The sequence below is a fragment of the Naumovozyma castellii genome, chromosome 1 (assembly GCF_000237345.1).
Source record: "Naumovozyma castellii chromosome 1, complete genome".
NCBI classification, from domain to species: Eukaryota; Fungi; Ascomycota; class Saccharomycetes; order Saccharomycetales; family Saccharomycetaceae; genus Naumovozyma; species Naumovozyma castellii.
The window spans coordinates 1542108-1561568 of record NC_016491.1 but is presented as its reverse complement, the minus strand read 5'-3'; the positions used below and the strand labels follow the sequence as shown (position 1 = coordinate 1561568).

Genomic DNA, 19461 nt, shown 5'->3' with positions numbered 1-19461 from the left:
TTCAAATAGCCTACATAAGAAATAATGCTTGGCCATCACGAGGAGGCGGTTACACCAACGGACTCTGTTGACAGTACGACTGGAAACCAGGATGGTGACGTTGAAATGGAAAACACCCCATCAATTGAAACAGAAACAAAAGCAGTAAATGACAATGAAGAGCCTATTTCAGGAGCAGACGGGGCATCTGGTAAGATATCCCCAGGGCACAGATCACGTTCTAGGTCTGCTAGACCAAATTACAAAATTGATACTGACGGACTGGATATTCTCGATGATACTGATGCAGCAGATCCAGACGTGGACTACGATGACCCTGATAACAAGGATGACGATTACAAGGAATACGAGGATGAAGAGGATAAGATAACAACAAACCCCAGAAAGAGAAGACATGTTGATGAAGATGATGATGAGGAAAATGTTGTTGATGAAGGCGATGAAAGTAATTTAGGTGAGGACGATGAACATGAAGAACCTAAGCAATCTCGAAGTAATTCTATTCATTCCAGTAAACCTCCCCATAATAAGAAACTTCATGTTACTACAAGTGTTCCAGTTGATGAAGATGGTAAACCTTTAGCACCTGTTAACGAAGAATATCCTTTACCGCTTGATGCTGAAGGTGAAACAAAGATAACTGAAGACGGTGATTTATTAGGCGGTAGGGAATTTTTAATTCGTACATTTACGTTGTCAGATAAGGGGAACCGTAAATTTATGCTTTCCACAGAATGTGCTAGAGCTGTCGGGTATAGAGACTCGTATCTCTTCTTTCAATACAATAAGAATATTTTCAAGTTTGTTCTATCACAGCTACAAAAGAATGATTTGATAGAAAGAGGAATATTACCATATTCCTATAGAAGTAGGCAAATTGCGTTAGTGACAGCCAAAGGTATATTTAAAGTTTTTGGTGCCAAAATCATACGAAATGGTAAAAACATTACTGATGATTATTATGCAATAAGCTTACGTGAAGAAGGGAAGGTTGTTGAGGGAACATATGCCAGGGAACCTGAAGTATACAAGAAGTCTTCCACTAGAGGAAGAGAGGGAATAGAATTACAGGAAATCGATGCTGTGGTGAATCCAGCTAAAAACGCTGTTGAATTTTTTGAAAAGAGGGGGCATGGTCATATGAATGCAACCAATATAATTGCTACGGGAAGTCAATTAAGTGCCACAAATTGGCTATATCAACATGCAGCGGCAAGTAGTAGGTTCAACAGTGATATGTATTATGATAGAGTTCGTCTATTATTGATCGAAAGGCAAGGGTTAAGAGACCCATATACCAACGTATTACATTTACCAGAATCCACCCAATCTTCTAAGATTGTGGGCTGGTACAAGAAGGAAGGTAAACCCACTGAAGGAAATATAGTCTATGAAACTGTTATTGAAGATGTAGACTTAACGAAGCCTGTTACTGGACTTTCGAGTCTATCCAATGAAATCTTTGATGGAATAGTAGACGATGATGTCAAAAGAGCCATTATAGAGCAACAAGAATTTGAGAAAAATTTGAAATAAAGAACTTCACTAGTAATCATTTCTAGATTATGTATATATAAAATAAAGATTCTTATAAAGATTTTATGAAAGTTTCAATTGGTTGGTCACCATTAGCCAGTTCGATGGTCTTTCTAGAGGTAGTTTCAGGATGAAGTAAGCATTGAACAATGGCAGATGCCACATCTTCTCTTTCAATTTTATAACTGTCCTTCTTCTCTTCAATTCTATCTAGCGGTTGAACCAATCCTGTTCCCTTACCCTCTTGCAAAAATCCAGGTTGTAAAATGGTATAATCTAACTTGGAATTTCTCACATCATGATCAGCGGCCCTCTTGGCAATATAATAGTCTCTTAAACCTTCCATATTCCACCAAAATGAACGGTCTTCAGCTTTAATTGCGGAAACAACAATCAATCTCTTAATACCCAATTGCTCACAGGCTTCCACAGTTTTCACACACCCGTCCAAATCGACAGTAAAAATCCTTTCCAACCCCTTACCACCAGCTCCGGCAGTAAAGACGACAGCATCATAACCTTTCAAGGCGGCTGCAAGTTCTTTGACACTAGAATGTTCAATGCTAGTTAGCGAAGCATTAATCCCGAACTCATTTTTAAAGAAATTCTGTTGTTCCTTTGATCTTACCACAGCAAGGGGTGTGCTGAAATGCTTGGTATCATTTTTCAATTGTGTTAGCAAAAAACGACCCACTTTCCCATTGGCACCAATCACGGCAACTTTCAAATTGGAAACAGACATTTGTAATTTATTAATTGCTTTGGATGAAACCTCAGAATAGTTTCTTGAATAGAAGAGGAGTTAAACAATACTCTCTAAGATCGGAGTTTGGTTTTCCTTTTATAAATATTTTAGAATTTCAAATTTTTAGGGTAAGGGTGGTATCTTACGTAATGCAACCCTAGGTTTTTTGAAGCCCAATCTTTGCCCCGATAATAAGTGAAGCATATATTTGACCCAATCAATGAATTCAATGTCCTGTCTTGACACACTCCAAAGGTGACAAATTGGAAGGTTCTTTGACATTGGAAGAACACATTTCTCTCTACTTATTCACGTAAGCAAATCGTTAAAGTGTTGGATAAACAGACCCTGTCACAGTAATGTTCAGTGTTATAAGGCTTTGCTCAAGAAGAGCATTTTTGTCACCCATTAATAATAATAGCAATAGATATAGGTCTCTTTCCTTATTGGCGAGATGTTCAGGACGATTTGGAATACAGCAAAGAGCAATTCACTCTAGCATATATTTAAGCAATAAGAATGAGAAGCGTCCGCCGAATAATAATCATGAGGACGCTACAGATGAGGATCTCGAAAGGGTTAGAGAAGCTATTAAGAAGTTCATAAAAGAGAAAGCTCAAAATAATCTCGATCCAGAAAGGAAAAGGCAGATTGACGAGGATATAAGGAGATTGGAAGAAACAATAAGGAGGCAGCAGCAAAAAGGTGCACCTCCTCCACCACCACCGCCAAACGAAAATGGTTCTGGTTCTTCCAAGATTCCTCCACAACCACCTGTTTGGAATGTCAATATCTTCCAAGTTGGGTTAGCATTCTTTTTATTGTCGTTCTTATTGGATGTATTTAATACGGCCGAGGAGCAGAAGGAAATAACATGGCAAGAATTCCGCCAAAAAGTATTATCCAAGGGATACGTTTCTAAATTGGTAGTGATAAACAAATCAGTTGTGAAGGTATATTTGAATGAGAACGGCCAAAATTCCCCAGAAAATTCAGGCCATAAGTTTTATTATTTCACCATTGGATCAATTGATTCCTTTGAACATAAACTACAGAAAGCACAAGAGGAATTGGATATTCAATCCGATTTTAGAGTCCCTGTGGAATATATTCAAGAGGGGAATTGGACAAAGGCAATGTTCCAAATATTACCCACTGCGTTAATGATAGGTGGTATTATTTGGCTTACAAGTAGATCCGTGCAATCCGCTTCAGGTGGTGCACGTGGTGGGATCTTTGGAATAAGTCGTTCAAAGGCAAAAAGATTTAATACTGAAACTGACGTGAAGATTAAATTTAAAGATGTGGCTGGTTGTGATGAAGCCAAGGAGGAAATTATGGAATTTGTAAGTTTCTTAAAGGAACCATCTCGTTATGAAAAGATGGGGGCAAAGATTCCTAGGGGGGCAATTCTTTCAGGTCCGCCAGGTACAGGTAAGACATTGTTAGCAAAGGCCACTGCTGGTGAGGCTGGTGTTCCATTCTATTTTGTATCAGGCTCTGAATTTGTGGAGATGTTTGTAGGTGTCGGTGCAGCAAGAGTTCGTGATTTGTTTAAGACTGCAAGAGAAAATGCACCATCCATTGTGTTTATTGATGAAATTGATGCTATTGGTAAAGCAAGACAAAAAGGGAATTTCTCTGGTGCTAACGATGAAAGAGAGAATACGTTAAATCAAATGCTTGTTGAAATGGATGGATTCACCACAGAAGACCACGTTGTGGTTCTTGCTGGTACTAATAGGCCTGATATTTTAGATCAAGCATTACTAAGACCTGGAAGATTTGATAGACATATCAATTTGGATAAACCGGAATTAGAAGGCAGAAAGGCCATCTTTGCGGTTCATTTAGGAAAACTAAAATTATCAAGTAGCATTTTTGACTTGAAAAATAGATTGGCTGCGTTGACTCCCGGTTTTGCTGGTGCAGACATTGCTAACGTATGTAATGAAGCTGCTTTAATCGCAGCCAGAAATGATCAAAAATCTGTCAAATTAGAACATTTCGAGCAAGCTATTGAAAGGGTCATTGGTGGTGTAGAAAGAAAATCTAAATTACTTTCTCCCGAAGAGAAAAAAGTTGTTGCATATCATGAAGCTGGACATGCCATCTGTGGCTGGTTTTTAAGATTCGCTGATCCATTATTGAAAGTAAGTATTATTCCACGTGGCCAAGGAGCCCTGGGGTATGCTCAATATTTGCCAGGTGATATCTTCCTGTTAAGTGAACAGCAGTTAAGGGATAGAATGACCATGTCTCTTGGGGGAAGAGTATCAGAAGAGTTACATTTTTCATCAGTGACAAGTGGTGCATCTGACGATTTTAAGAAAGTTACAAACATGGCAACTGCAATGGTTACACAGTTGGGGATGAGTGAGAAGATTGGATGGATTAATTTTCAAAAGAAAGACGATTCTGACTTGACAAAACCATTTTCTCAGGAAACAGGTGATCTAATCGATTCAGAAGTGTACAGAATTATTCAGGAATGTCACGAAAGATGCACTGCTTTGTTGAAGGAGAAAGCTTCCGAACTGGAAAAAGTAGCTCAATTTTTACTAAAGAAGGAAGTATTGACAAGAGAAGATATGATTAGTATATTAGGTAAACGTCCCTTCCCTGAAAGAAATGATGCGTTTGATAAGTATTTGAATGGAAACGAGACCGATAGAATCAAGAAATCAGAAAGGGAGACGGATGAGAAGTCATCAGAAGAAAAACCTTCTGATTGATACATATTATATTCCTTATTACGCCAGGTGAGAGACTGAGGGAACTTGCCCAAAAGTTTCAATGTAAATAGACTAGAAAATAAGTATGTTAACGAAAATAAATAATTATCCATATTCCCTCTGAATTTTTTTGGAAGAAAATGTCTCAGATAGATAGATGAGCAAGTAAGTCCGCGATAAGGAAAAAAAAGACAATGACTGAGACTATAAATGAACCTCGAAAGTTTTCATATCTACGTACTCATCGGTGAAGACAACGCAGTATTTTCAACCGAAGAAGTCACATAAAAGCAACAGATACTAAAATGGATCCCTTGGATGAGACAAGTAGCTTACTACCTATTAGAAGTTCAATCGAAGATGGAGAAGAGGACAATGGTTTGGAAGAACAGTATCACGAATACAATTTGAGCCTCCCAAAGTTCCCCATATTGCTCTCTTTATGGTTGGGGAGTTTCCTAAGTTCTCTTGATAGTACAATTGTGGCCAATATAATGAATAAAGTGGCAGAGGAATTTGAAGAATCCGATAAGAAACAGTGGATAGCTACTAGTTTCCTGTTGACAAATACAGCTTTTCAACCGTTATATGGTAAATTATCCGATATTACGGGAAGGAAATTCGCTGTGTTAACTTCTCATTTCTTTTTTGGGTTAGGTTGTTTCTTAACATGTTTTGCCCAAAATATCACTCAATTTTCAATTGCTAGAGCTATCTGTGGGATTGGTGCTGGTGGTGTTAATGCTATGAGCAGTATCACCGTTAGTGATATATGCTCCACAAGAGAGCGTGGTATATACCAAGGATATGCAAATATTGTTTTTGGTTTGGGGCAGTTATTAGGCGCTCCACTCGGTGGGTTATTTATTGACTCAGTTGGTTGGAGAGTCATATTTGGGGTTCAAGTGCCAATGCTGTTACTATGTTCAACTTTAGCAACTAGAAATATAAACGTCAAGTTGGCACATATCCCTCCAAGAAAAGAGCGATTCACATGGAAAAACTTGTCCAGAATTGATATATTTGGGTCCTTAGCACTAGTTGGAACCATAAGTAGTTTATTGTTTTTAACATCGACAACTCTGAACAAAATCGTCTTAACTCTATCTATGATAGCTTCTTTCATATTATTCATCTGGATTGAATTATATTATGCCAAGGAAAGGATCCTTCCATTTGACCTGTTGAAGGGATCGTTTGGGCTTTGTTCTCTCGTTACAGTTGCTTCATCATTCGTGGTTTTTGGAGACATTTTCAGATCCCCCATTTACTTACAATTAGTTCAAGATATCAGTGTAACAAAGACAGGTCTTTTCCTAGTGTTCCCATCGATTGCGGTTGCTGGTGGCTCTTTGGTTACTGGATGGATTCTCAGACATACAAAGAAAAATCTTTCACATTGTGCCTATGGTATCATATTAGGCGGTGTCTGTATTCAGTTATGTGGGCTTGTCATTGCATACTATTTGATTAAGAATCTAAAACCAGCGATGGTCCATATTGATGATTCAGCAATGGCATTCTTTACCTTTACCCCTAACTCAATAATGTGGAAGATTATATATGCATTGGCATTAATATTAGTGTCTTACGGATATGCAAGTTTGCTAGTAGCGACATTAGTAAGTATTGTGTTTACAATTGAAAAATCACAACAGGGAACCATGACCGGTATTTTCTATTTATGGAGGTCAATTGGGAACGTGTTAGGTGCCTCATTGACATTAGTCATTTATGAAAATAGTTTGGCTAAGAAGTTATGGAACTACATGTTTGAAACTAATAATAAAAAAGATTCCTATATTTTTTCGAAGGAGGAATATTATACCTTAGTACGTGATTCGAGTTATTTACGTGCTGCCAATTTCCCCGCATTGACATTGAGATCATTGTTAAATGTTTACCGTGACTCGTTTTTAATATCTTACTGGCCAAATATTGCGCTTGCCTTTTTAGGGTTGATAGTTTCTTGGGTATTAGTAAGAAAGTATCCTAGAACGACCAAAATTTGAAGAAATAACATGACTATTGTACCAATTATATAAATTTGTTTAACTTGTAATCTATTATAGACTTTTCATATCTGCGTTTGCTTTTTTAATTGACTGAAATTGTAATTGCTCTAAGTTACTCGGGAGAATCGATTCGATAGAATCAACAGTAACGTCAAACTTCCTTAATTGATTCATATCCAATTTGAGTTTTTGGCATTCTTCTTTGCATTCATCTGTAAAGAATGGTCCAAATGGATATCCTAAGTAGAACATGGTCAATACATTCCTCAGCTCTTTAGATATCAGATCCCCCAAAATATACAAGCGAAGAGCAAAAGCCATACTCTTGCAGCTTATGGTAGGAGGGACACCGGCATAACCTGTACAAAGTCCAGGGATAATTAATCCATCAATTCCATTTGGTGCATGCATCAAGGCATTCCACATTGCATTGAACACAGGTTCAATACCAGTTTTAATGGGGTTATTGGGATCAAATATGGGGCGTACGGGTGCCACTACTGTCGGACAATGTATTATGTATCTTATTCCATCTCTCTTCCGCAAAGTTTCTTCTTCATTACAAAGCGACAGATCCACCACTGTGGCTGAACCGACAGTATGATATCTACCGCCTAATTGATTTCGGAACCACTTCTCGAATGGTTTGCCCCCAAAATAATTGTATAATGCAAAATCAAATCCACCTCCCAGATATCCGAAGGAATTGCCAGGAGAAACAATAGCATATGTTCTCCCTGAATGCTTATCGGTTCCTTTTCGTATGTTAGTCATTAGACTCTCAAGATGGCCAGTGTGTATGCATAATAATTTGTCATCCCTAGGGACAGCCTGCGGGATATATGTTTGCCATAATTTTGTAATGATTTCATTAGTATCGATTAATATTATTCTCATCGACCTCATTTTTAGTTGACTATCAGGTAGCTTCACAGTCATAATAGATCCTTTTCGATAAACTCTTTACCTGATGTGAGAATAACGTTATATTTCAAATATGTAGGTTTATATATTATTTCAAGATCCGAGAACGTTAATGTTGCATTTCAAGAAAGTCGTGCCAGTTATCACAGAAAATTCATCTCAAATTTATTCTCGTATAATCATGGATGCTCAGTTCAAGAAGAGCACACGTGTTACAACCTAAGAGGGCTTGACAGTTAACACATATTATATGCGATGCCTAGCCTCGTATTCAGATTAGATGAAATTCTATGATTTGTAGTGACAGGGGCATGAAATCTCCTTTTAGTTTTCATAAAAAGCTTGCCAAAAGGTTGGGTGAAGTCGATTAAGGAAAGTTTTACAACATTATAATAATGAATAAGGTATTAAAAATAAGCTAAGGCATTACTTTTTTAAACTTTTTCCTTTTGTCTGTTCATGGTTACTTGTTAGCACTAGTGAAACCCTGTATCTGCTGAATAGATTGTCCCATCCGCCATTAGTAAAAATTACATTCTTCACGAAACAAGATAAATATATTAATATAGCCGGAGAGTGTAACTTGCATGCCATATTCGAAATGCGAGACAGAGTTTGCAAAAGAAAGTCCTTAATTAATTGGAAATCTCCTTTCAAGCACTGTTTTCTAGAATTCAATAAATATCAAGAGTGTGTTACCCTTGATGTTTCCTAATTGTTTCGTATTTGTTTCCCACGAAAAAATTAAAAAAAACTACCCCACTCTGCCATTTTTGGGTTTTTACTATGGGAAAATCCAAAAAATGGCAAACTCGCTGGTGGAAATCCTTACATCGACTTTAGCAAGAACGCTACTGGGAATGGGAAATGTTTAGGAAACAAACAGGAAACATTTATTACAATTCCCTTTATTCAATATAATGTATTTGTAATTGCTTATAAAATAACTTTTCGATTATGTAGTCTAATTAGCTCTAGACCATGAATTATTAATATACAGAAGATTAAAAAATATTATCACGCACCGAAAATGAGCTATAAAACCTTAGTAACTCGTTCAATTTATCAAAGATATTCATTTTTATTGATAATTGATAGAACTTAGATATTCCTTTGAAGTTGAAAGTTGTGACTATACCAGTCAAACTAATCTGTTCCTTCGACACTTTAAAACACTTGAATAGAATGGAATAGTATTATTAATTAAATATGTGAATTGTAAAGTCTAAATACTTAGATTTTGATTGTAAGCTTCAATGCAAAAAAAAGTCCCTTTTGGCAAAAAATAATCATTTTGGGAATCATATTTTCTTTCTACCAAATAATTTCTTCAGCTTCTTACCTAAATTGTTTTTCTTTTTTTCATCACTTTCATGTGATTCTGTACTAGAAAAATGTGATTCTCTTCCAGGCATGCTAGTAGGAAATTTATGGTTATTAATTGGTGGTGCTTTTGTTTGCCTTGTGGGCGAATTCCCATCTCTTAATCCCGACGAATTAAATGGTTTCTGTATTTTCGTAGGAGTTCCTTCACTGAGGCCACTAGGTCTTCTATTTACGGGATGGGATCCTGGTGGATATAGATCGTATTCATCTTCGTATTCATCAATATCTCTAGGATGACTTATACTTTTGAATAATTGTGAAAAACGATTTCCCTTTGATTTGTGATTAGGAGATGCATCCCTACTCAATTCTTGATGAGAATGATCATTTTCTTCCATATCAGAATCCGAATCTTGAAACCTAGAGTGCCATCCATCTTCTGCCATTATGGAAATTGGATTGGTTAAGGAAATTTGGTTTTCCTGACTAATGGCATTCGTTTGATTATTGGTGTCAACAAAATCTCCCCTGAGGGATAAATTTTTAAATCCTAAATTTGTGTCTGCGGGTCTCAACTTTTCAAAACTTGATTTCCTTTGAGGGGGTTCCCTTGGATATAAATAGCTATCTGCATTTTTCTCGGTTGAAAGCTTGTTATTAACCTGTTTCTTCACCTGTTCCTCCCTTCTCATATGCCCTTTAGCAGATTTGGTAGAAGCAAATGCAGCTGCTGATGTCGATTGATCAACTAATTTGGGAGCTTGATTACCGTTCATAACGGAATTTCTTACTGGGGTAGTCTGTTTATTTGTAGCCTTCGGGATATGATTCATTGACTGTGGTCTTCTCATAGTTCTAATAATGCTTGGTTTTCTGCCTAGCTCGTCCCCAGTTAATTGAGCGTTTAGTCTTGTGTTTTCTGCAGTGGTCATTGATAGATATGCACCATTTGCTGCAGAAGGTCTTGAATGTGAATGTGGTTTTGCTTCTGATGTGTGTGTTTTCTTCAAGGCAGACTTTATTGGTGAAGGAACTTTTCTTAAAGGAGTCGTTCCCTTCAAAGTCTGGTTTTTCCCTGATTCATCTTTCCTGTTATTAGCTTTGGGAGCAGAGCTCCCCCTCGCTGTTGAACTGGCCAGGGTATTAGCTTTAAATTTTTTTGTATCGTTGTTATCATTTTTTGAGTGGTCAGGAGACGATACTGTTACATTTGGCTTTTCCTTCTTAAGGTATGAACGTGATTCACGTAAATATTGTGCCATGCTATGATTTTTATTGCGTGGTGGTGGACTTTTAGAAACTACCTCCCTTTGAGGTTGAGAAACTGAATCAGAACGATCTTTCGCTACATTGAGGTCATTTTGGGGAGATTTTGTCTGCAAGGTATGTGATATTATTTCAATTTTCTTATTATTGAGTTGTTTTTCTGATATCGGTTCTTTATAACCAGCATTTTGAACTTTCTGTCTGCTTTTGACTTGAGAAGATTTAGTGGGTAGTTCTTTGCTTTTTGGAGTCGGTATTCTACGTTCCTTGATTATATTTTTCTTTTCATAAGTTACTTCATCTTCATCATTATCGTTAATTTCGAACGGCCTCACTTGATTGTTTAACATTTTCTTGGTAGCAATTCTTTCTTCATCTTCAGCAATTTTATCTTCTAATTCCAAATTTTCCGTAAGTAATTCGTCCAATTTTTCAATTTCCTTCTCAAATTCCTCAGACAAGTTGGTGTCTTTCTTGAGTACAGAATCCTTTGACAATTCCTGTTCAGTTTCCTCCGGTACAAAACTTTCAATCAAAGGGTTTGTCATAGCCTGTCCAGTACCATTCAGTTTCAATCCTAATCCAGACATTCCATTATTCAAGGAAGAATGTCTATTATTATTTATACTTGAATGTAAGTTCTCTTGCGATACTTTCTTCTTTAATGAACTTATTCTTAAAGATGAACTAGTAGAAACAGATCTTCTTAATTGTCTATTTGGTTTGCTAATAATTCGTTCATCTGCGTCATTGTCATCTAATACTGGAACATCTACCGCGATTAACCCATTTCTACTAGGAATATATTTCCTTTTCGTTCTTGGTTTCTGTTCCACAGAGTGGTTATGCATTGTACCCGCAGATTGCTTCCCCCCAAACTCCACGAAAGTTCTCTTAGCTTCCTGTAAACTTCCCTTACCCCTTATTAATCCGGTGGTAGATGATGGCAAACTGGAACTTCTTTTTTCGGAATTGACCGATGGTGGTTTGTTCAAAGAAGTTCTTCTCAGTATCATTGAATTTCTCTTTGATAAAACTGACTTCGTTTTTGCTTGGCTTTTTTCATGGTGTTGTCCCTCTCGCTCCCTTTGAAGACTATTGCTCCGACTACTTTGATTCGAGCCAGAGTTAATTTTAAGCATAGAGCTTCTCCTCATGTTGGATATAGAAGATGAACGAGACGGAGTATTATAACGAGGGAGTTTGTTTTTGTCAACGGTTCTTCCGTTCCCCATCAATGCATGACCCAGGGCTGAAGCGGCAGCCATAGCTGATGAATTGGGCTCTGGTGGTTCTTGTCTTGATGATCTCCTAATCATTCAGCGTTGTGGTCCCTAAGTGATTTGATTAATCGTTGTTTTGTCGTTTTTTTCTTCAATTCTAAATGCAGGTCAGGCTAATTGATGCCAATGGATGAGAATTTGGATATGTGACAAGTGACTAGTTGAATAAATATCGTGTGTTTGTCAATGAGAATAATTTCAGATGTTGATGGCTCATTGCAGGGGTTACTCGTCCCTGCGCAATTGGACAAAATGTGAGCGATTGAAACCGGGTAATACCACCGCAGATAAAAAAGAGACAATACGTTCTGAACAATAGTTAGTTCATTGACAATACGTACCATTTGGTATTACTACAATGTTCGGATGATAAATAGATAAATAAATATATATATGTGTGTGTTTAAACAAGCTTTTTTTCTATTTACTGGTGTCCACAACGTATCTACCCAAGATTTTACCTTCCTCCATTAGCTTGTAGACGTTTGGCAATTCGGATAGACCAATGATCTTAATTGGGGATTTTATTAATCCTCTGGCAAAAAAATCTAGAGCTTCTCTAGTGTCTGCTCTGTTACCGACGTAGGAACCCTTAATATTGATGGATTTAACAACGTGAGAGAACACTTCAGACTTGACGTAAGAATGAGCTGGTAACCCAACAAGAACAACGGTACCGGTGGGTCTCACATACTTAGTGGACAAAGAGATGGCAGCCTCTGAGACAGAGACGTTAATGACACCTTGTGGACCACCTCTAGTGGCTTCTTGAATTTCGGCAACGATATCCTTGGTCTTGGTGAAATCAACAAAGATTTCTCCACCAAGAGATTTGAACAATTCTTCCTTGCCTGGACCGCCATCAATACCAATGACTCTGTAACCCATAGCCTTAGCATATTGAACTGCTAGGGACCCTAACCCACCTGCAGCTCCGGAGATACAAACCCATTGCCCAGCTCTCATGTCAGCTTCTTTCAAAGCCTTATAAACTGTGATACCAGCACACAAGATAGGTGCTACTTCAGCCATATTGGTTCCCTTAGGAATTCTAGCAGCCTGCACGGCATCCGCAGTGGCATACTGTTGGAATGACCCATCATGAGTGTACCCGGACAAATCAGCATGTTCACAGTTGGATTCATGACCTGATTCACATAATTCACAAGACATACAAGACCCATTCAACCATTTGATCCCGGCCAAATCCCCAATCTTCCATCCCTTCACGTTCTCCCCCATGGCCACCACTTCACCAGACCCTTCATGACCACCAACTAGAGGTAATTTAGTAGCTAATGGCCAGTCCCCCTTCCAAGCGTGCAAATCCGTATGACAGACACCTGAATATTTGACGTTGATCAGAATTTCGTTAGCCTTTGGTTTGGGGACAGGGATGTCCTTGTAGTGTAGGGGGCCACCTGTCTCGTAGAAGATCACACCTTTTTGCATCTTGGGAATGGTAACTGTGGATTGCAGTCTTAGGAAACTTTTCATGAGAGAAGTTTGTTGCAAAGTTCTTGTATTTGTAAATCTTAGCATTTTTTTAATTGGATATGTAGCTGCAGCTAATTGGAATTGTTCAATGCGAGCAGAGATGAACCTTGGCAGATGTTATCCAGGAACTGCCAGATCTGTTATCAAAGTAACCAACTCCCTTTTATAGACGAGACGTCAAACAGGACACACTGACGTTGTTTACGTAAAGCGCCTTGCTTGGCTCGAAAATTAAGTGAAAAATCCACAGGAATGACCAATCCTCCCACGCCAGAGTCAGCCCACGCCTTTGCAGATGCACATACACCTCATCGATGGCTAGCATTACATTGAACTCGATTCGTCCATTACTTCGATACGTAGTTACATACATACATAAACTCACTGAACCCCGGTTTATTGGGAACACGGACTTATCCGTTTCACTCTACCTAGGCGTCATCTCCGGAACGATAAATGAAGTCCGGGTCGTCAAAGTCGTTTCCCTCGTCCACAGCCAATTGGAGCTCTTCCATAAAGGTGGTACCTGTACCAATGTTCATGTCCTTCTCGAAATCGTCATCATCACCTTCGTCATCGAATGCCTCATCGGCATCATCGTCGTCGTAATCCAGTGCTTCATCGACGATAAAATGCTCCCCAAGATATTCAATGCCGTCTCCCAAACCGCTGTAATACAAATTACCGGTATCTGGAGAAATCTGTCCCTTTTCTGCATCAATTTCAATAACGTTGTATCTAAAGGTCCAAAATTGTTTCAATTCTCCTTCATACCAAGCCAACCCAATTATAGAAGTTAATAAATATGGAACGATGTATAATAAAGCAGGTTGGGCTCTCCCAGATTTGACTAAAAATACCAAGCAAGTCAACAAAGCACTCACATAACTTACCATGGCAGTAATAAAATATTTACCCACATAACACCAACGCAATAAATGGAATTCACTTCTGGGATGATCGTAATGCCATTTCCAAATGTCAAATTTGTAACATAGAGAGATGAATACTGCAGGGAGTGCTATATCTCCTAATCCCAAGAATGCATATTCAAAATCATTTTGGGCAGTGTCAAAATAGATTGGTAGGGAAACTTTAGCAGGTAATTTGATTTGAGTGGCTACAGTCAACATAATGTTGGAACCGAAAACGAAAAAAATATCATATAGGAATAGTGCAATAAGAATAAAGACACCAGTTCTTAAGTTCTTCAATTGAATTGTAATGATATGATTGAGAGCTAGATTTATACCTACCAGATTGGTAACTAACCAATTGGTGGGATACAAATAAAAGGCAACAGTAAGTAAGCAGGAACAGACAGTTGACAATATTGTAACCCAACTAAATTTGATACCACCCACTTCATCTTTAACTAGAACCGTCCTTGAAAAATTTTTGTCTGATTTCGATAAAGTTAATCTGTATGTAGGTAGAATTTTGGATGACTTTGTATGCGTCCAATGGCATACGTTCCTTATAATAGATGAAATTACGTATGAACAAACTTGTACACCGGTAGTAGTGCTGGACAATCCAGCTACAACATGGAAAAATTGTAAAAATCTGTCTAGTAGAAATGACAGATTTGTTTGGGAAAGTAAGAAATATAGTGAGAGTAAACCAAAGGTGCAGAATACGGGTATGATTATAATATATTTTTCACTAATTTCCAACAAATCTGAATCTTTTTCCTTCTTTTCCTTTAATGGCAAAACTTCCTTCTTACCGTTTTTCTCCTTCACTACCATGATCTCATGCTCTTGATCGATCGTTAAATCGGTTTGATCGAAAAGAGAATGTTGATCCGTTGGAGGTAAAGCGGTAGCTGGAATGGATTGTACCGACATGAAGCACCCTAAAATGATTGTAGAAGTGGCAATAATTATGAAAAAGACAAAGGGAATCAGAGATGATTCTGACTTCATCTTACCCACTAGATAATGGCCAGTCCTTTTCGAAATTGTTTCCACTATATTGTAATACCTCCTTGGGCGCTTCTGTGCAATGGCATCATTCAATTTGCCAAAGATTTCTTGCAATTCGGATATTTTCTCAAGTGTAGCATTGTGTTTAGCTATTGGAGCTTCACGACGATTGTCTGTGTATTTTAAAACCCTGGAAAATATTCCAGAGATGTAAGTATTGTTATAAGGTGAATATTTACTCATGTTGAACACTTTACAACTTTCTCTCTTAATAATAGTGTCTTGTACTCCTAATTTGTTTGGTTAGAAATTGCACGATGTTGTTATTTCAAAGAATTGTAATGGACACGAATGCCATCGGTTGGGGTTGAATCGTCGCTGTTCCAAATTCATTCAACGTTAGCCGTCGAATCAAAGAAAAATTCATGATCCCCTAAAAAGACGAAAGAGAAGAACGTCAACGCTTCGTTACAAAAGTTTGCCCACTGACATGGTTAGATTACATAATGTCGTTTCACTTAAACATAAAATGAAATTCTGAATTCTCTCAAACAAATATTTTTTCATTACTAATACGGGTGAATGTTCTTAATCCAAATATGAGTAGCTCAGGGGAAGGAAAAGCCGATTTTTATAAATTCTTTCTACTATCTTGCCAACAAGGCAAAGGGTGTTGGAATTGGTTACATGTGTGTTACAGGTTGTTAAGCTGCAACAAAATAAGGTATTTGTTTTTATTTTCCTTTGCCAAAACTTTATGGAGCTCACTTTCCAATCCCTTAGTTTTAGATAAAATCAAGAAACCAGGCCAGTTGCTTCAATGTTAGTGTCAAATTATTCAAAAGAAGACCCGCAAGGCAAAGTTTTATTTTAAGCAATAAACTCAATTTTCAATATAGGGATCCTGAAAAGATTAAAACTCCTTTTACTATGTTCCTTGAGTTGCAAGAAAAGATAGGAGTCAGTCCGGGTGTCAGCGATGAGATCTGTCCGGTTAATTTGACTCAAAAAGCTAAATAAGATGGCTGAAGTCAACTCCATTACGTACAGAGCATGCAACTTACTGGAGAGATAAGAAAGCAACCTACGTATATCTGCATGCTAAGAAAGAGTCATCTCCTATGATAGTCCCTGAGACCGTGGTTGCAATTTAAGATCACCCGCCATTGTTTGCAAGCAAAACAAGATAAGCCAAGGGAGAAAAAGACCACTTCTAAAATTATGTTACTCACCCATACTGGTAATTTAGCATATACCACGTTCCTTCCGATAACAATTATGCACTTGATTGGAGTAATTTCCATGGAGATTTCCCGCGCTCGCAATTATCTGTGCCAGCTTCTATTTTTGTGACGCCACACTATAATAACGCCAAGGCCCATTACGTAAAATACATGGAATACCAAGACTCAAATCCAAGTTATCTGTATACCCTCTAACAGAATCAAAACGAACTCCCAAATGAAGTATAAAAGCACTTCAAAAATTGCATCAGAAAGTTGTTTCCCTATTTTATTAATTATTACTTTTCATCTTTCGAAAAAAGACCATCAATTACAATCACAAACAAAAATATAATGAAGTTCACAACATCTTTTTCCATTGCTGTCTTTGCCCTAGCAAAATTCATTATGGCAGATTCGCAAACCTTCGGCTTGGTTAGTATTAACTCCGGTACTGATTTGCAATATGCTAGTGTTTTTGTCAATGATGGGAAGTTGGTTTTAGGGCATCCAACTGGTTCGGACCTTAACGGGACTATCACTGATGCAGGTCTTTTGAAATTTTCAGATGGTAAATATGCCGTAATTGAGTCAGATGGTGTTATGAGTGAAGGATCTGATACTAATGCTTCCAAAGGATTTGAGATCAAGGATGGTCGTTTAACATACATTGGTTCGTCAAGCTTCTTTGCCATTAAAGATGGGAACAATTACAATATTTCTACCAAGGATGTAACTTCTTCTACAGGGTTTGTCATCAGTCCACGTGTAGCTTCAGGTGGTGTTGCTTCTGATTTTTCTCCAAATGAATCTTCAAGTAAAGTATCAACCTCAAGTAAGGTATCAACCACAAGTAAGGTCTCAAACTCTACAGAGAGCACCGTTTCATCCCATAAAACAACGACTGACAAGACAGGTTCAACCACTTCCCATGAAGCAGAGGCAACAGACTCAAGCTCTTCTAAGCATAGTTCAAGTACTTCTGTGTCCCAACAAACTAAAATTGTGCAGGTAGAGCTTTGACAGGAATGAGTGCTGGCGCTCTAGCGGCAGTTGCTGCTTTGTTGCTCTGAGTGATTGGACTCAATTATTTTTTAAGATCTATACTTTATTTCTTTTTTATTTTATTGTTTTTTTTAATCCTAAATTTAAATTATTAGTCTTTGTTTCTACCTTACCATTCATGTCTTCGGTTTACTGTTACATTCACCTACTTGAGACAGTGCATCGAGGAATTTATGTTGGACCCTAATGACTTTTAAGCAAATCTTGCGTGCAAGGGGTTCAACAAATTACCTAATTGGGATAATGCAAGAAAAGCATAATCCCTTTATGGGACGAATTGTCAAAGTTGTGCAGAAAAGTTTCAAGCCGGCACTTTCTAATGGGTTTTATTGTGCCGGGCGTTTGTCCAATGGAGAAAAATTCCGGTTAAATTTTCCTAAAGTAGATAATACTAAATAAAGGAATACGTCATTTGGTCCCTTTGACTCCAAATGATCCTCGAGGTTAATTATAGAAACAGTTTAAAAAACTTTTCATATTCAAAGGTAACTTACTTGGATGATATATTTGAAACAATTAATCACCACCTTCTTAAATTTTTACTACTACAATACTAACAAGTTCAAATATTTAATCCGTTAACAACAACAAAATAAAAATGCAATTCTCAACTGCTTTCACAATCGCTTTAGCTGCTTTGGCCAGTATGGTCGTCGCTGACTCCGAATCTTTCGGTATGATTACCATTCATTCCGGTACTAATCTACAATACGCTCATGTCTACGCTGACAATGGGAACTTATTAGTCGGTAACTCAGGTGATTTTTTCACTGCTACCGTAACCGATGCCGGTAAGTTGAAATTAAGTGATGACAAATATGCTATTGCTCAAGATGATGGTACTTTTAAAGAAGGTTCTGAAACTGATGGTTCTACTGGTTTCGCTGTGAGTAAAGGTCGTTTGACCTACAAGAACTCCGATGGGTTCTTTGCTTACCCAATTGATGCTTCCTCTTACACTTTAAGCATCAAATCTTCTGATTCTGCTACTGGTATTGCTGTGAGTGCTCGTTCTCAAACTGACGGCTCAACTATTCCAGATTTCACTCCAAGTGGATCTTCTGCCGATGCTTCAGTGGTCACCAGCTCTGTTGCTGTTACAAAATCTGTTACATCTACTACTTCTGTTGCAGTTGCCAAGTCTGCTACTGTTGCAGCTATCTCTCAAATCACTGATGGTCAAGTGCAAGCTACTGTTTCTCAACAAACCGAGAACGGTGCTGCAAAGAACTTAGCTGGTCTAAGTGCCTTTGCCGCTGCCGCTGCTATGTTATTATAAGTGTTTAATGATGGCATGTAACCTTGAGTAATTAACGATAATAATAATAATAATAATAATAATAATAATAATAATAATAATAATAATAATAATAAAAAGAATAATAAATACCTAATAATAAAAATCTTTTTCAAGTATAATTTTTTTATTTCAAGTTCTATTTTAACACAAAATTATTAAAGTCTTAATGTATTAAAAAAATGCCAAATTTGCACCGGTAGTGTGGTCATGTCTAGCTCACCCCCAATTCCATTCTATCCAAAAGGGAATTTCCTCTAATTGAATAAAAAGAAAATAATAACGTTACGTAATGTCAAGAACATGTGAATATTGTCTTTTTCAAGAATGCAATAAAGAGAAACGTTAATGTTCATTTCTCTTGAGTGAATTTACGAATCACATGAATTAAGAACTGGTAATGATAATAGCTTACATAACAGGGCTCTATTATTTATTGCTTTCTCTCCGAAGCGTTTCTTTTCTATGGCATTAAGAAGACTAGGCCATAAGATCCAGACGTTCATACCTCACCTTACGTCATTGGAGGAGCATTACTCATTTGGCGGGAGTCCACGCAGATATTGTCATGTACGAGGACAAAAGAAGCAGGTGCACCACTCGGAGATATGGCTCTGCAAT

The 19461-nt window shown here is 37.6% G+C and overlaps 10 protein-coding genes across 10 annotated transcripts; 5 read left to right on the top strand and 5 right to left on the bottom strand.

Annotated features, from left to right (window-relative positions):
* Positions 1 to 24: 24 nt before the first annotated feature.
* NPL6 (Npl6p) lies at positions 25 to 1536 on the top strand (the record flags this gene model as incomplete). The annotated part of the gene is made up of 1 exon (XM_003673675.1): positions 25 to 1536. One exon carries the CDS (start codon positions 25 to 27, stop codon positions 1534 to 1536), a length of 1512 nt encoding a protein of 503 aa, XP_003673723.1.
* A 52-nt stretch (positions 1537 to 1588) lies between these two features.
* Positions 1589 to 2278, bottom strand: NCAS0A07830 (uncharacterized protein; the record flags this gene model as incomplete). Its single annotated transcript, XM_003673674.1, has 1 exon — positions 1589 to 2278. One exon carries the CDS (start codon positions 2276 to 2278, stop codon positions 1589 to 1591), a length of 690 nt encoding a protein of 229 aa, XP_003673722.1.
* Positions 2279 to 2640: 362 nt separating this feature from the next.
* Positions 2641 to 5016, top strand: YTA12 (m-AAA protease subunit YTA12; the record flags this gene model as incomplete). Its single annotated transcript, XM_003673673.1, has 1 exon — positions 2641 to 5016. One exon carries the CDS (start codon positions 2641 to 2643, stop codon positions 5014 to 5016), a length of 2376 nt encoding a protein of 791 aa, XP_003673721.1.
* Positions 5017 to 5321: 305 nt separating this feature from the next.
* VBA1 (Vba1p) lies at positions 5322 to 7028 on the top strand (the record flags this gene model as incomplete). Its single annotated transcript, XM_003673672.1, has 1 exon — positions 5322 to 7028. One exon carries the CDS (start codon positions 5322 to 5324, stop codon positions 7026 to 7028), a length of 1707 nt encoding a protein of 568 aa, XP_003673720.1.
* Positions 7029 to 7082: 54 nt separating this feature from the next.
* PDL32 (putative ADP-ribose 1''-phosphate phosphatase) lies at positions 7083 to 7970 on the bottom strand (the record flags this gene model as incomplete). The annotated part of the gene is made up of 1 exon (XM_003673671.1): positions 7083 to 7970. One exon carries the CDS (start codon positions 7968 to 7970, stop codon positions 7083 to 7085), a length of 888 nt encoding a protein of 295 aa, XP_003673719.1.
* Positions 7971 to 9256: 1286 nt separating this feature from the next.
* NCAS0A07790 (uncharacterized protein) lies at positions 9257 to 11866 on the bottom strand (the record flags this gene model as incomplete). The annotated part of the gene is made up of 1 exon (XM_003673670.1): positions 9257 to 11866. The coding sequence occupies one exon, from the start codon at positions 11864 to 11866 to the stop codon at positions 9257 to 9259; it is 2610 nt and encodes an 869-aa protein (XP_003673718.1).
* Positions 11867 to 12250: 384 nt separating this feature from the next.
* Positions 12251 to 13372, bottom strand: ADH3 (alcohol dehydrogenase ADH3; the record flags this gene model as incomplete). The annotated part of the gene is made up of 1 exon (XM_003673669.1): positions 12251 to 13372. The coding sequence occupies one exon, from the start codon at positions 13370 to 13372 to the stop codon at positions 12251 to 12253; it is 1122 nt and encodes a 373-aa protein (XP_003673717.1).
* A 386-nt stretch (positions 13373 to 13758) lies between these two features.
* YPF1 (aspartic endopeptidase) lies at positions 13759 to 15498 on the bottom strand (the record flags this gene model as incomplete). Its single annotated transcript, XM_003673668.1, has 1 exon — positions 13759 to 15498. One exon carries the CDS (start codon positions 15496 to 15498, stop codon positions 13759 to 13761), a length of 1740 nt encoding a protein of 579 aa, XP_003673716.1.
* A 1334-nt stretch (positions 15499 to 16832) lies between these two features.
* NCAS0A07760 (uncharacterized protein) lies at positions 16833 to 17501 on the top strand (the record flags this gene model as incomplete). The annotated part of the gene is made up of 1 exon (XM_003673667.1): positions 16833 to 17501. The coding sequence occupies one exon, from the start codon at positions 16833 to 16835 to the stop codon at positions 17499 to 17501; it is 669 nt and encodes a 222-aa protein (XP_003673715.1).
* Positions 17502 to 18141: 640 nt separating this feature from the next.
* On the top strand, positions 18142 to 18822 carry CWP1 (Cwp1p; the record flags this gene model as incomplete). Its single annotated transcript, XM_003673666.1, has 1 exon — positions 18142 to 18822. One exon carries the CDS (start codon positions 18142 to 18144, stop codon positions 18820 to 18822), a length of 681 nt encoding a protein of 226 aa, XP_003673714.1.
* Between the last annotated feature and the right edge of the window lie 639 nt (positions 18823 to 19461).